This window comes from Muntiacus reevesi, chromosome 1 (genome assembly GCF_963930625.1).
Source record: "Muntiacus reevesi chromosome 1, mMunRee1.1, whole genome shotgun sequence".
In the NCBI taxonomy this organism is placed as follows: domain Eukaryota; kingdom Metazoa; phylum Chordata; class Mammalia; order Artiodactyla; family Cervidae; genus Muntiacus; species Muntiacus reevesi.
Window position 1 is genome coordinate 161,315,586 of NC_089249.1, and position 15,701 is coordinate 161,331,286.

General features: G+C 43.6%; 1 protein-coding gene across 1 annotated transcript in view; it reads right to left on the bottom strand.

Annotated features, from left to right (window-relative positions):
* The window catches only part of SZT2 (SZT2 subunit of KICSTOR complex), a 53,398-nt gene that overhangs the window by 37,533 nt on the left and 164 nt on the right, over positions 1 to 15,701 (bottom strand). The window contains exons 2-4 of the mRNA XM_065914757.1: positions 2,870 to 2,995; positions 2,396 to 2,569; positions 1,929 to 2,099 (exon numbers count right to left, since the gene is read on the bottom strand). Of these exons, the coding sequence (XP_065770829.1) occupies positions 1,929 to 2,099; positions 2,396 to 2,569; positions 2,870 to 2,995 (471 nt within the window). The remainder of the gene's footprint in view (positions 1 to 1,928; positions 2,100 to 2,395; positions 2,570 to 2,869; positions 2,996 to 15,701) is intronic.

Consider the following 15,701-nt stretch of genomic DNA (forward strand, 5'->3'; position numbering starts at 1 on the left):
TTATTAATAAATGCTTGACAAGTATTAATTCAATCACCACGAAATATTGGTGACATCCCCATTTTGGAGAAAAGACCCAGATGCATAGAGAGGTTAAGTAACTTGCATAAGAGCACAAAGCTGGTAAGGGGTACAGCCGGGAAGCACATGAGGCCCTTGCAGATACAGCTGTTCTTTACCACTAAACTCCCCTGCAGAATAAAGTGCAAGTTTTTAGCCATGACATCCAAGGTGTTTCATAATTCTGACCCCGCTTATCTCTCTAGTCTCCCCTTTACTACCCTCCTAATCCTCCCATCAGAGAAGGCAATGGCACCCCACTCCAGTACTCTTGCCTGGAAAATCCCATGGGCAGAGGAGCCTGGTGGGCTGCAGTCCATTCGGTCGCGAAGAGTCAGACACGACTGAGCGACTTCACTTTCACTTTTCACTTTCATGCATTGGAGAAGGAAACGGCAACCCACTCCAGAGCTCTTGCCTGGAGAATCCCAGGGACGGCGGAGCCTGGTGGGCTGCCGTCTATGGGGTCACACAGAGTTGGACACGACTGAAGCAACTTAGCAGCAGCAGCAGCAGCAGCAACCCTCCCATCACTCAATCTTCATTGTGTCCAGCTGAGTAACATGTAGCTCCCTAGAACCCCTGTGACTGACAGCACAGTTTCACAGCTCTATGTCTTTGCTTCTGCCGGCCACTCTGCCTGGAAAGCCCATTTCCTCTGTTTTAAATAATTAACATCAATTCATCCTTCAAGACTCAGTTCAAATGTCTTGGTCCAAAAGTTTCTCCTGCTGCTACTACAGGTTGGCGAGGTGCTCCCACAGCACCTGAGTCATAACTTATCAGTGCCCTTATCACTTTCAACTGAAATTACCTCCTTCAATATCTGTCTCCCCCACTAAGCTCTCAACCCCTCCCAGTAGGACAGGAACAGTGTCTGATTCATCCAGGACCTAGCCCAGGCCTGGCATCGATCGGGCTTCACTAAGTGTTTGTTGAAGTGAACCAAGTGTTGTGTGATTACCTAACATCTCAACTTTTCTCACCTTGACCGTGAGCACCTGCAAAGCCTGATCTCTGTCTGGGGATGTAGTCTACCACCAGCAGTCCTAAAACCAGCACTAGGAGAACACTTTAATCCTGGGAAGAGGGCTGGGATCCAGGCATGTACCAAATGCCATGTGCATATTTCAGCCCCTCAGATGCTGTTTCTTGCATCCCCCTCTCTCAAAGCCAGTTTGACAGCTAAGTTGACAATGCAGCCATCAGGGACTGTTTCAGGGTAAGCCCCTACCAATGAGTTAAGGGTGGTTACAAGCAGATGAGGGGAAACTGGGCCAATACTTATCTAAGTCCAAAACAGATATTCCAGTAACAGACTTGGCCATTCTCCAAAAGGAGTGCCTTCTGACAGCCTGCCTGGGTGTTGGATAAGCCTGTAATTATCTGTATGGTCAGCATTAACACCTGACAGCTCTCAGGGCTCCAGGAGAAAAATGACCCTCCTCTCTCCTTGGAAGAAATTATGTTTCTGGGTCTTTGTTATATTGCAAAACCACAAAACTGTCCCAAAAGACTGTCTCCTAGAGACAGTGCAAAGAGTTAGGACAGTATCAAGCCTTCTGATGGAACTAAAAGGGGCAGGGGAGAGAAGAAAGACTTTCAGGAGCAGAACCAGAGACTTATAGGAGCAATGAGAGAGGCATTTGTCCAGTCAGTGCCAACTCACCTGATGCTTATGGGAAGGCCCTTTAAGGACAGAGCAATAGACACTTTAAAGAGGAGAGAGACTTGCAGAGATGACTAGGAATAGGTTTGAGGAGAGCTGGGGACTTTGAGCATGGAGAGTAGAGATAGGATAAGGACTTGGTCAGTGGACTACCCAAAACTAGGTCTGAGGATACAGACATGGAGAAAGGATGCAATACCTGATGGGACTGCAGGCCAATGATGGAGGAGTAGGCCTGGATAGTGACGTAGATCTCAGGCTGGAAGTCGATACAAGATCCAGGCACTCGGAAGGGCCGGAGCAGCCCGCCTAGGCAGCGGGAGAGGGCATGGAAAACTTCATCAAACAAGATCTCCCCTGTGGAATCATCCTGAGGGCAATGCAAAGAAAGGTGTCTCAAGGGTAACCAAACACAGCCCCGAGCAGAGGGCAGGTATAAGCAGCTTCCGCGGTTGAGATTCTTAAGGTTGATCATACCCCCCAACACAGTGCACAGATGGGACAGGCTCTGTCTTCAAACACCCACCATTCCTTCACACACCTGTCTCCTTTCCACAGTGGTACCACTGTGGGATCATTCTTCACTTATCTCAGGCTGCCTCTTCTTATTCCTCACTTCCTACCCAATCCTTTCTTCCCACTGCATCCCCTCAACCAACCCCTTACCACAATGCCAGTAGATGGGCTGAGGTCCAGCTCAATGACAAACCGATACTGCCAGGCCAGGAAGGTGACCCGGGTGGATGGTACAAGGAGGAAGGGCCTGGGGACTACTGGCTCATCTGGCTGCCACCCAGGAGGCAGGACGCTGAGGACTTCCAGCTCCTGCTCAGACTGAAGCTGATGACGGAGAGAAGAGGGAAGAGTAAGGGAAGTCACCCCTCTCTCCCAGGACCTGACTTCCAGACCCAGAATGACACACCACTGGCTCTACTTCCCACAACCCAACCAAGTAATTCTCCAAGCTGGAAAAATGTCTAGACAAAATTTCCCCTGTGAAATATTGTGGGCAAAGTCACTTGCCCCTCCTAGAATTGGACCCCTCAGAGTTAGTCTCCCCTCCAGTTTCCAGCACTCTCCTAAAAAAAAAAACAGGTCCTTGGGGTCAGCCCTCATGTTGTGCATATTTCTGGGCCTCACCAGCATCTCTTGGGGTGTGGCCTGCACAGTCTGGTGCAGGTGATTGAGGAACCAAGCCAGGCGAACATTTCGGGAGATTCGATAATCCTTTTTCATCAACAGGAACACCTGCCCGGCTTCTTCCACCTAGGGACAAAAAGATATGTAATAAATCTATAAAAATTCACTAGTCCCAGGGACTTCCCTGGTGGTCCAGCGGCTAAGACTCTATGCTCCCCATGCAGGCGGCCTGGGTTTGATCCCTGGTCAGGAACTAGGGGCTTGCCAGGTGGCTCTGTGGGTAAAGAATCTGCCTGCAATGCAGGAAACACAGGTTTGATTCCTGGGTCAGGAAGATCCCCTGGAGGAGGACACTGCAACCCTCTCCAGTGTTCTTGCCAGGAGAATCCCATGGACAGAGGAGTCTGGTAGGCTACAGTCCATGGGGTCACAAAGAGTCCGACACAACTGAAGCGACTTAGCATGCATGCAGGGAACTGGATCCCATGTGCCTCAACTAAGGGTTCACATGCTGTAACTAAATATTCATGTAGCCGCAAATAAGATCTGGCACAGACAAATGAGTGTTTTTTAAAATCCACTAGTTCCTAGTACATATGGATCACAGTGCAAGTAACTTGTCCAAAAAGCTCACAATCCATTACCGAGAGGCAAGGCAGCAGAGGTGAAATGGTTACCCCCACTTCAGGGCAATGGCTTCCCAAGGATTCAATTCTCATCTCTTGGTTCCCATTTCTCGTCTAAAGACCTCTATGCAGATCAAGTGACCTTTGTACATTTCAGTGGATATGTGAGTTTCTCCTATAAACTCTAAGTTCTTTGAGGGCAGGGGTTGCATCTTGCTCTATTTTTGTTTCCCCGTGCTCAGCAAATTGCTTAAAACAGAATAGATACTCAATAATGCCTGGCAGTTCCTCCTATTAAGTCTTGACAACAGCAGGTACTGAAAGCTCTTCACTGGATGAATGGCAAGCCTACCGAAGACCTCATAGCCCAGCTTCTGTGGGTCACAGTCTCCCTCCCCACCCTTCTCAGCTGTCAACGCTCCAGTTCCTTCCTTCCATTGCCTCACAGGCAGTCGGTTCAACTGTGTCCTAACGACCATCTGTTCCCTTGCCCGTGTCCTCACCTGTCAAGACAAAAAGCCCAGCCAACTCTTGACTCAGGATGAATTTAACTTTCTTCCTTATCCACACATACACTGCACCAGCTGTATACTCTGACGGAAAGAAACTTCTCACCTTGCCAGTGGTGCCACTTCTAGTGAACATTACCAATCATTTTACCTTTCCCTGGTCAGTAACCTTTCCTTATTCCCCTCAGGTTTTCCAATCTGTCAACTCCCGTGGTCCCAGCAGATAAACCTGCCTACTGTTTTGCAGGGAAATAAGGGTCAGCTGGCCTGAACTCCTCGATGTTTCCTCAAGGTTAACCCTTATCAGTAACATCCTTTACTCCCTTACTCTTGCCTCAGATGAAAAGATTTCTCTCCTCCTACTTAGACAAACTACAAATTTCTCTTCCCATGTTCTTCGCGAGGGGGGAAATGCCAGGCTGCGAGGAAGTGAGCAGAAGTCAGTGACATCCTGTTGAGAAATGGGATGTTGAAAGGAAGATTTTTTTTTCTCCAATAATGGGGAAATATCCATGCAGAAGAGATGGGAAAAGTCCTAGAAAAGCAATAATGATGGGTACCTGATGTTGGAGAGGAGTTTGGAGAGCAGAGATGCAACGACTAATGATGAAGAAAGACCTTTCTCTCCAATACAGAAGGCAAGCATAAAGAGATATAGAAGCAATGATACACGTACAGGTATGGCTGAGTACTTTCACGATTCACCTGAAACTATCACATTTTAAATCGGCTATATCCCAACACAAAATAAAAAGCTTAAAGTCTGGGAAAAGAGATACAGAAAGAGACACCAGAAAATGGCAGGGATGGGAGTAGAAGGAAGAAGGGGGAAGAAACACATATTTGTTGAATACCTAAAATACATTCAATAGAACATTGTAGAGGTTAAGTATAAGAACTTCAGATTCAGTTCAGCCTCCTATTAGCAGTGAGATTGGGGAAAAAGTACTTAAACTTTGAGTCTCAGTGTCCTCATTTGTAAAATGGAGATACTACTGGTATTAGATCCTAATACCAATCCCAATCCCAATATCAATTGAATTGTGCTGTTCTGCAGATGAAGGGGAAACTACACATATGAAGTGCTCAGTATAGTGCATGGCACTTAGTTAGAACACAATAGAAGTTAACTATCACAGGTTATGACCAAGCTCAAAGCTAGGCTGTTTATGTAGGTAACCACATTCAGTCTTCACACAAAACATTTAACAGAAGTAAACAGAGGTTCAAGAAAGTTAGGCGGCTTAGCAGAATTTGTAGTTCAGTTCAGTCACTCAGTCGTGTCCGACTCTTTATGACTCTATGGACTGTAGCATGCCAGGCTTCCCTGTCCATCACCAACCCCCAGAGCTTGCTCAAACTCATGTCCATCAAGTCAGTGATGCCATCCAGCCATCTCATCCTCTGTTGTCCCCTTCTCCTCCTGCCTTCAATCCTTTCAAGCATCAGGGTCTCTTCCAATGATCAGTTCTTCACATCAGGTGGCCAAAGTATTGGAGTTTCGGCATCACTCCTTCCAATGAATATCCAGAGTTGATTTTCTTTAGGATTGACTGGTTTGATCTCCTTGCAGTCCAAGGGACTCTTAAGAGTCTTCTCCAACACCACAGTTCAAAAGCAACAACTCTTTGGTGCTCAGCTTTCTTTATAGTCCAACTCTCACATCCACACATGACTACTGGAAAAAGCTTTGACTAGACAGACCTTTGTCAGCAAAGTACTGTCTCTGCTTTTTAATATGCTGTCTAGGTTGGTCATAGCTTTTCTTCTAAGGAGCAAGCGTCTTTTAACTTCATGGCTGTGGTCACCATCTGCAGTGATTTTGGAACCCCAAAAAAAATAGTCTCTCACTCTTTCTATTGTTTCTCCATCTATTTTCCATGAAGTGATGGGACCAGATGCCATGATCTTAGTTTTCTGAATTTTTAAAAAATATTTATTTATTTGGTTGCATTGAGTCTTAGTTGCAGCACACAGGATCTTCAGTCTTCATGGCAGCAGGTGGGGTCTAGTTCCTTGACCAGGAATTGAATGCCAGGCCCCCTGCATTGGGAGCTCAGAGTCTTAGCCACTGGACCACAGGGAAGTCCCTAGTTTTCTGAATGTTGAGCTTCAAGCTAGCTTTTTCACTTTCATCAAGAGGCTCTTTAGTTCTTCTTTGCTTTCTGCCATAAGGGTGGTGTCATCTTCGTATCTGAGGTTATTGACATTTCTCCCAGCAATTTTGATTCCAGCTTGTGCTTTATCCAGCCCAGCATTTTGCATGATGTACTCTGCATATCCCAAAGAAAGGCAATGCCAAAGAATGCTTAAACTACTGCACAAATGCACTCATTTCACATGCTAGTAAAGTAATGCTCAAAATTCTCCAAGCCAGGCTTCAGCAATACGTGAACCATGAACTTCCAGATGTTTAAGCTCATCTTAGAAAAGGCAGAGGGACCAGAGATCAAATTGCCAACATCCGCTGGATCATTAAAAAAGCAACAGAGTTCCAGAAAAACATCTGTTTCTGCTTTATTGACTATGCCAAAGGCTTTGACTGTGTGGATCACAATAAACTGGAAAATTCTGAAACAGATGGGAATACCAGACCACCTGACCTGCCTCTTGAGAAATCTGTATGCAGGTCAGGAAGCAACAGTTAGAACTGGACATGGAACAACAGACTGGTTGCATCTAGGAAAGGGAGTACGTCAAGACTGTGTATTGTCACCCTGCTTATTTAACTTATATGCAGAGTACGTCATGAGCAACGCTGGGCTGGAGGAAGCACAGGTTGGAATCAAGATTGCCAGGAGAAATATCAATAACCTCAGATATGCAGATTATACCACTCATGGCAGAAAGTGAAGAAGAACTAAACAGCCTCTTGATGAAAGTAAAAGAGGAAAGTGAATGGCAAACAGATGGGGAAACAGTGGAAACAGTGGCTGACTTTATTTCTCTGGGCTCCAAAATCACTGCAGATGGTGACTGCAGCCATAAAATTAAAAGACGCTTGCTCCTTGGAAGGAAAGTTATGACCAACCTAGACAGCACATTAAAAAGCAGAGACATTATCTTGTCAACAAAGGTCTGTCTAGTCGAGGCTATGGTTTTTCCAGTGGTCATGTATGGATGTGAGAGTTGGACCATAAAGAAAGCTGAGCACCAAAGAATTGATGCTTTTGAATTGTGGTGTTGGAGAAGACTCTTAAGAGTCCCTTGGACTGCAAGGAGATCAAACCAGTCAATCCTAAAGAAAATCAACTCTGAATATTCATTGGAAGGAGTGATGCTGAAACTCCAATACTTTGGCCACCTGATGGGAAGAGCTGACTCATTTGAAAAGACCCTGATGCTGGGAAAGACTGCGGGCAGGAGGAGAAGGGGACAACAGAAAATAAGATGGTTGGATGGCATCACTCACTTAATGGACATGGATTTGGGTGGACTCCAGGAGTTGGTGATGAATAGGGAGGCCTGGCACGCTGTAGTTCATGGGGTCACAAAGAGTCGGACACGACTGAGACTTAACTGAACTCTGCACATAAGTTAAATAAGCAGGGTGACAACATACAGCCTTGACATACTCCTTTCCCTATTTGGAACCAGTCTGTTGTTCCATGTCCAGTTCTAACTGTTGCTTCTTGACCTGCATACAGATTTCTCAGGGGGCAGGTCAGGTGGTCTGGTATTCCCATCTCTTGAAGAATTTTCCACAGTTTGTTGTGATCCACACAATCAAAGGCTTTGGCATAGTCAATAAAGCAAATGTTTTTCTGGAACTCTGTTGCTTTTTCAGTGATCCAGTGGATGTTGGCAATTTGATCTCTGGTTCCTCTGCCTTTTCTAAATCCAGCTTGAACATCTGGAAGTTCATGGTTCACATATTGCTGAAGCCTGGCTTGGAGAATTTTGAGCATTACTTTACTAGCATGTGAGATGAGCGCAATTGTGCAGTAGTTTGAATATTCTTTGGCATTGCCTTTCTTTGGAACTAGAATTAAAACTGACCTTTTCCAGTCCTGTGGCCACTGTTGCATTTTCCAAATTTGCTGGCATATTGAGTGCAGTGCTTTCACAACATCATCTTTTAGGATTTGAAATAACTCAGCTAGAATTCCATCACGTCCACTAGCTTTGTTCATAGTGATGCTTCCAAAGGCCCACTTGACTCCACATTCCAGAATGTCTGGCTCTAGATGAGTGATTACATCATCATGACTATCTGGGTCACGAAGATATTTTTGTATAGTTCTTCTGTGTATTCTTGCCACCTCTTCTTAATGTCTTCTGCTGTTAGGTCCATACCATTTCTGTCCTTTATTGAGCCCATCTTTGCATGAAATGTTCCCTTGGTATCTCAATTTTCTTGAAGAGGTCTCTAGTCTTTCCCATTCCATCATTTTCCCCTATTTCTTTGCACTGATCACTGAGGAAGGCTTTCTTATCTCTCCCTGCTATTCTTTGGAAGTCTGCATTCAAATGGGTATATCTTTCCTGTTCTTTGCCTTTAGCTTCTTTTCTCAGCTATTTTTAAGGCCTCTTTGGACAACCATTTTGCCTCTTTGCATTTTTCTTGGGGATGGTCTTGATCCCTGTGTCCTGTACAATGTCACGAACCTCCATCCATAGTTCTTCAGGCAGTCTATCAGATCTAATCCCTTGAATCTATTTGTCACTTCCACTGTATAAATGGAAGGGATTTGATTTAGGTCATACCTGAATGCTCTCGTGGTCTAGAATTTGTAGGCACAGGGTCAGAAGTCGAGCCCACGCCTGATGAGCTGAAAGCCTATCTACTGAGTTTAACATATGGATCAAACTGGGGACTTGGGAGCAGAAAAGTTTTAAAATGGTTACAAGAAGGAACATGATGGAGGTTTATAAAGGATGCTGTGACATAATTCAAAAAGACAATTTAAACATCAATGTGATGTGATTCAGTATTACTTTGTGTTATCTCTATACCATCTAAAATCACACTTTGGGAAATACTACTGTTATACTGTTATCCTGCACTGGCCTGAGATAGGCCCTGGCTAGGATTCTGGATTTTATCCAAGAATTAGGTCAAGCTACCTAAATCTTTTTTGGGCAGGGCAGTATTATTGTATCTGTATTAAAAAAAAAAAATCCCCCCCTGGCTACCACAGGATTTAGAAAGCTCCCCTAACAACCAAGGGAGATGACAATGGCCTATAGCACAGCTACTCAAAGTAGCCATTCTGTGAGCTGTTTGTGCCTATTCCCTGCTGAGACAAGGAGTTGTATTAGAATGTAAAACCACCACTGCCTTTCACTGACGGTCTTGGGAAAAGTCAGCTAAATTAACCTTTAAGACAAGTGAGCTCAGCTGCACTTTAAGGAATCTTTAGAATAAGATGGACAAGAACTGATAATTAATCAAAGTAGGGAAGAAAAGTGAAGTCGCTCAGTCGGCTCCAACTCTTTGCAACCCCATGGACTGTAGCCCGCCAGGCTCCTCCATCCATGGGATATTCTAGGCAAGAATACTGGAGTGGGTTGCCATTTCCTTCTCCAGGAGATCTTCCCAACTCAGGGATCGAACCTGGGTCTCCCACACTGAGGGCAGACTCTTTACCGTCTGAGCCACCAGAGAAGCCCAAAGTAACAACAACAACAACAAAAAAAGGTGTCAAGTATGCTTAAGGTAACACCAAAAACCAGTAGGTTGCAGGATGATTTCTGGTAGTTAGAGAAATCAGGTATAGTTATTTCCTATCATTTCTAACCATCATTCCCCTCAAAAGGTCCCATCAAATTGAATGCTCTTATTGCCAAACTCCCAAAAAGACACAAAGGATGTAATTGGCTTGAAAGGAAACGGCAGCAATTACATGCCCTCTTTCTCTGATCCCTGGTCTCAGAATGAGTTATTCTTATAAATGAGGCAAGCTCTCCCTCTGGACTGGCAGTGTGGCCTTAGTGACCTCTCTTGTCTACACGTTGACTGTGCCACAGTTCTTATCTTGAAGAAGGCTGAGATGGGTTCAGTATTATCAGAGTAAGAAGGATACCCCAGGTCAGCAGCCCTTTCTGTTTATCACTCTGTCCCCAGAGTCTGGGGCACCGCCTGGCCATAGGGTGCTCTATACAATAAGTGAATAAGTGAATTCACGCTATGTTCTAAGCAAAGCAAATGCAACATTTAAAACCAGTCATAGGCAGTACAACGCTTCTTAAGGTGAGGTCATCACAACACTAGTCTCCATGTTATTTTCCTTTTGTTCTTCTTTGGTGGTTAGTAAAGACTTTTTTTTTTTTTAATGTCAGTTTGTTTCAGTTGTGCAAGGAAATAGCCAGAAAAGGAGTTTTTTGGCCCCATGCTGAGCCAGGGTTAAAGGAGGGAGAGCACAGGTCTACCTGTCAGCACCATAAGGAGAGTTGGGGACACTTGGTCACTTTACCTTCTAGGACTAAAATCTTGGCCACTCTGGGTTTAATAAATGAACCTTTCCATGATTCCCTGTACTGTTTGGTATTTTGTTAGGCATTTGCAAAGCAGTCTGAATTACTTCATAGCACCCACCACAGTTCATACTGAAAAATCTGTGTGCTTTTTAATGTTGATTTCCCCAACAAGTGTAGATACCGCAGGGAGGCAGGGGCTGAGTACGTTGTGCTGTTCTTTGCTGTATCTCTGGCAACCAGCACAGTGCCAAGACACACTAGGGGATGGAGTATTTGTTGAATGATTGTATGAATGAGAGAAACAGCTCCCACAAGTTACATTCACTCTCTTCTCTGTTTTAAGCTATGTTCTTAGTATCTTACCAGTGATTCCAAAATTTTCACTTTTATCAACATCTGGCTTTTGTTGTTCAAGAACTCCTATCCTTCCTCATCTGCTTTGTGGAAAAATTACTGTTTGGATTTTTCCTTTGCCTCCACGAAAGTTGTTTTTACCAAGTTTCCGCCGCCCCCTCCGCCCACTAGTATGTCCTTTACTGATACTATCTTCTCTACAATTCTGGGAGCGGCGGGAGGGTGGTTCTGGTGTAGACTCTTAATAGATTTGCTCTAGATAGAATGACAGTATTACAGAAAGAAAATGTGATGTGACAGCTGAGACTCTGGTCCTGACCTTTAGTTTCCTCCTCTATAAAATATGACCACCTACCCTAATGATGGGTGAAACCACATTGTAAAGTTAAAAGTGCCACATAAATGCATGTATCAATAGTAACAAGGGGCTGTTGCTTTGAGTCTGGAGGAAGGCCTGCACAGCCATTCACTTCAGCTTTTTGTGCTCACCCTCACTTGGTTGGCAGAATTAGAAATTTCTTCACATTGAGCCAGAATCTGTCTTCTTGATATTACATTGACCTTCTCTTGAAAATATGTAACTTACTTTGGGTTTTACCTCCTGAGGCCACAGAGGGAAAATCTGACCCTCTGCCAAAGGAGAATCTATCAGATAACTGATGGTGGTTCTAAGTCTTTGCTGCTCCACAAAAAACGTCTTCAGGTTCCTTAAGTGTATCTCTAACAGCATGGTTTGAGTTCCCTGTTTTATATCTTAGATCACAAGCCCATGAATGAACTCTGGCTGGTCTACTTTTCAACTTAAAATGTGGAGGTCAGAATGGAGTATAAGACCCAGGTGAGGTCACAGATTCAGAGTATCCCACATTCTATTTACTTTGGGGAAAGCTTTACCATGCTGTTGACTCGAGAAATCTCTATGACTTTTTCGCTTCTGCTACTTAGACACATCCCCTATTCTGTCCTAATGCAGCTGGCTTTTTTTGGACACATACAATTATTCAATTCGTCCTACTACATTGGATAAACCCAGCCTATTATTCTATTGTGAAGCTTAGGCTGCTGTTTTTTCTTCTAGTAAATCTCTTTACAGCTTAATTTCCCTGTTGATTCAATCACAATGCCATCAAGTCCTCATCCAAGTCCAAAGAGGACAAAGGTAAGGTGAGTATGCATTCATTTGTCACTCAACAAATTTACAGAGAGTTTGCTATGTGCCAACACAGGGCTAAGGATATGATGGAAAGCAAACACTGGCATTCTCTGCTCTCATAGAATTTACCATATAATGAAAAAAACCAATCAGATAATCACTCTAATTATGATATTAATACAAACTAGGTGTGCCTAAGGATAAGAATGTGGTTTTATGACAGCATGTAACAAAGTAACCTGACTCAGAGGTGGGTCTTAAGAGAAAGTGACCCTGAAGGTTGAGCAGAGTTGACTAAGTCAGGAGGGAAAGGGGGATACACCAGATGGAGGGTACAGACAAGCACTGTCCTATTAGAAGACTTTCTTCAGACTATTTGTTAGTAGGCTGCTTAATTCCACTACTGTGTAGCTTCCATTTCTCCACCTTGTCTCAAAGGTTATTCTGAATGACGGACTAACTCTTCAAGGCCAAACTGAAGTCTAGTTCATCGGTTTTTACAGAATCCACACTCCTGAAACCAGGAACATTTCCTAACTCAAGCCTTCTCACAACATTCCCCCTTGTATGTATCCTTCAAAGTCAACAACTACATTTTCACAAATATCAGCTCTAAGTTTTCTTCATATTCAAGAAGCAATTTATCAAAACCAAGATTCAAGAATTAATTCAGGCAGCTAGAGTGGCATTTTTCCAAGTGTGATCCAAGGACCCAGTGGCATCAGAACCACCTGAGGTGCTTGTTAAACTGAAGAAACCTCAGACCAACTGAATTAAGAGTTGAGAGGGCTCAGGAGTCTACACTTCATGAGCTCCCCCAAGTCACTCTTCCACTGCACTGGTTGAGAATTCCCGAGTTAGCTGTATCCTCACAGCACTGACACGTGGATTTAATCCCTGATACTGAATCCTCCTGAGTTTGAAGTACACTGGAGTTGTCTGGCAAAGAGACAGCAGGGTTTTGAAGGCAGAGACCTGGATTCAAATATGCTCTACTACTTGGTATCCAACTGAGCTTGGACAAGTCAGTTTTTCCAGGCCTCAGTTTCATCTCTAATATGTGAATAAGAATGTCTACTTCAGAAGGATGTTGTGGCAATTAACCAGGAGAATCAGACAATGATAGAGAAAGCCTATCATTCTCTGGAACATTCATTGAGGCCTACATACCATTCATAGCAAGCTGAGTAAGACATGAGGCATGTGCTGCATACTATGTATGCCAGGATGAAGGAAACAATGTTCATCTCATTAATTTGCTTTTTGTTTGTTGCCCCTGACCCTTGGTGGTTAAGGTACAAATTATTGTTGAAGACTTTTCCAACCCCTGTGCTGTTTTCTGTTAACAGAGTCCCATAAAAGAGTTTTCACCTGCCCTTGAACCACTGTACATATGCCAAAGTCCTGAACCTCAAGCATGGCTTCAACCTGAATCTTCTTCACCAGTCTTATCTCTCATCCACCTCCCTGAGTCTGAGTGCCTAAGATCACACACTGGTTCCACTGCTTATTAGAATAAGGCCTTGGTGAATTTACTTAAATTCTCTGTGCCTAAGTTTTCTCACCTGTGAAAGAGGGATAATAACTGTGCCTATTTCATGGGGATTTCCCAAGTATTAGATGATAACTCAGGAAGCACTCATGTTAGCTATTCTCACGGTCACCGAGCCCACATGAGCTGCTGCTTCCTCTAAGTTCTCTGAAGGCTCACAGTTTCTCCTTCCCTCTGGATTGTCAATTTCCCTTTGCCTGCAAGGTATTCCGCCTCTCCTCACTGCCACCCTCCACTCCTTCATGCTTGAATGTCAAACACTCACTCACTCTGTACTTTTCCTTTGAGGCACTTATTATAATTCAATGTTTGTTCACGCCATTAAAATAGGGAATGTCTTACACTGCTCCCTATCCACCCTGATACATAGCACAATTCCAAGTCCATAACAGACACATCATTTAAGTATCTGAGGAATGATGACTTCTTAAATCTGACTAGGCCCAATCTTTCTTCTTGGGATTATAATAACCTCTAACAGTCACTTTTCTGCCAAGGGGCAGGACTCTTCACTCCCTTTACCTTCTGGGGTAAGATTTTCACAAATGCAAATCAAGAATTTAACAAATGAACTTGTGGCTGAGTGAGACTGCCAGGAATGTGTGTTGATTCAAGTTATTTTAGATTTGCACTGCTCAGTATGGTAGCCATTACCATCTGTGGCAACTAAGCACTTGAGATATTGCTAGCCCAAAGTGACATATGCTTAAGTGTAAAATACACTCTGGATTTTAAAGACTTGGTACAAAAGAAGAACGTTAAATATCTCATAATTTTTAATATTCATTACATGTTGAAATGACACTATTTTGGAAATATGGGGTTAAAGAAAATATATTATTATAAATTAATTTCCCTATTTTTTTTAAATCTCTTTAAGCGGCTACTAGAAAACTGGCACATATGGTTTGCATTGGGTTTCTATTGGATAATGCTGTTTTAGTCTATATGCATGAAAGGTCTGTTCTATTTCACAACATCCCTCCATGTCTCCTCATTTTAATTCACAAAACATGCTCCAAATTCCTTGAGTATTCCTCAGTAATGGTATTTCTGATGCATAGGCTACTCCACCAGCCCTGTGAGCACATCTGATCCTTTTTAATAGGGTAGTTTCCTACAGTTGTATTTAATCTTGGGTCTCATTACATCAAATCCTAACACTGGAGATTTACCATCCTGTGGCTACTTTCTTTTTGCATTGTAAACATTATGGCTAAGAACACAAGATCTACAAGGGACCATTTGTTTTGGAGTCCTGGCTCTGCCACTTACTAGCTGTGCAACTTTGTTACTCTTAATATCTCTGTACCTCAGTTTCCTCAACTGAAAAATGGGGATAACAGTGTCTACTTCATAGGGTTGAGAGTAATCTTTGATATTGCTAAGATGGTCTCTGGCACACAGTAAGCATTCAATAGGTAAGGACTCAATGCATGATTATACACCTCTCACCCTTTCCATTCACTCACATGTTCTCCTGTAACACTGGGCACCTCTCCTAGTGATGTTTTCTTTCCAAAGCTGACATTTTACACTCTAATTCCAAAACTCTGCTACTCCCCAGCTGAGAGTAGCACTTGGGTAATGTACTTCACTTCTCTCGATTTTTAGTTTGTCTGTAAATGAAAATGGCTATTGTCACCTTCCTTGCAGAAGTCTGAACCACACAATGTATACAAAAGTTCCTTGCATGGTCCTTAGTATTTAAAGGATGCTTCATTTGCATTTTCCGATTTAAAACGTGTGATCCTCACGATAGACCAGAAGGTAGGTATTTTAAGAAGAAGGAAACAGGATCAGGGAAGTTAAGACTTGCCCGAAGTTGCACAGACAGCTACAGGGCAGCGCCAATACTAGAATGAGGTTTCACTCTGAATCCAACGTTTTTTCATGAAATCTAAACTGCTCTCCAATAGCATGAGCGCTAGAACCTAATTAATTCATGCTGTTTATGGCATTCCAATAATATTTGAAAGATGCAGCAACCGGCAAACCTGCCCACTGAAACTACAACAGAAAATCAAAATACAGATTTTCTGAATGCCATTACGAGGTCAAAGAACCCAAGAGCCCTAGACTTGAGAGTCGTGGATTAAATCTCGGCAAACAAAACTGAGCCACGAGTTCCTCCTCTAGCCCCCCAGAGGAAAGTAGGGGTGAGGAGATGCTATTGTTGGGCCTTCGGGATGGCCAGGCAGCCCCCAGACCCGGAGGA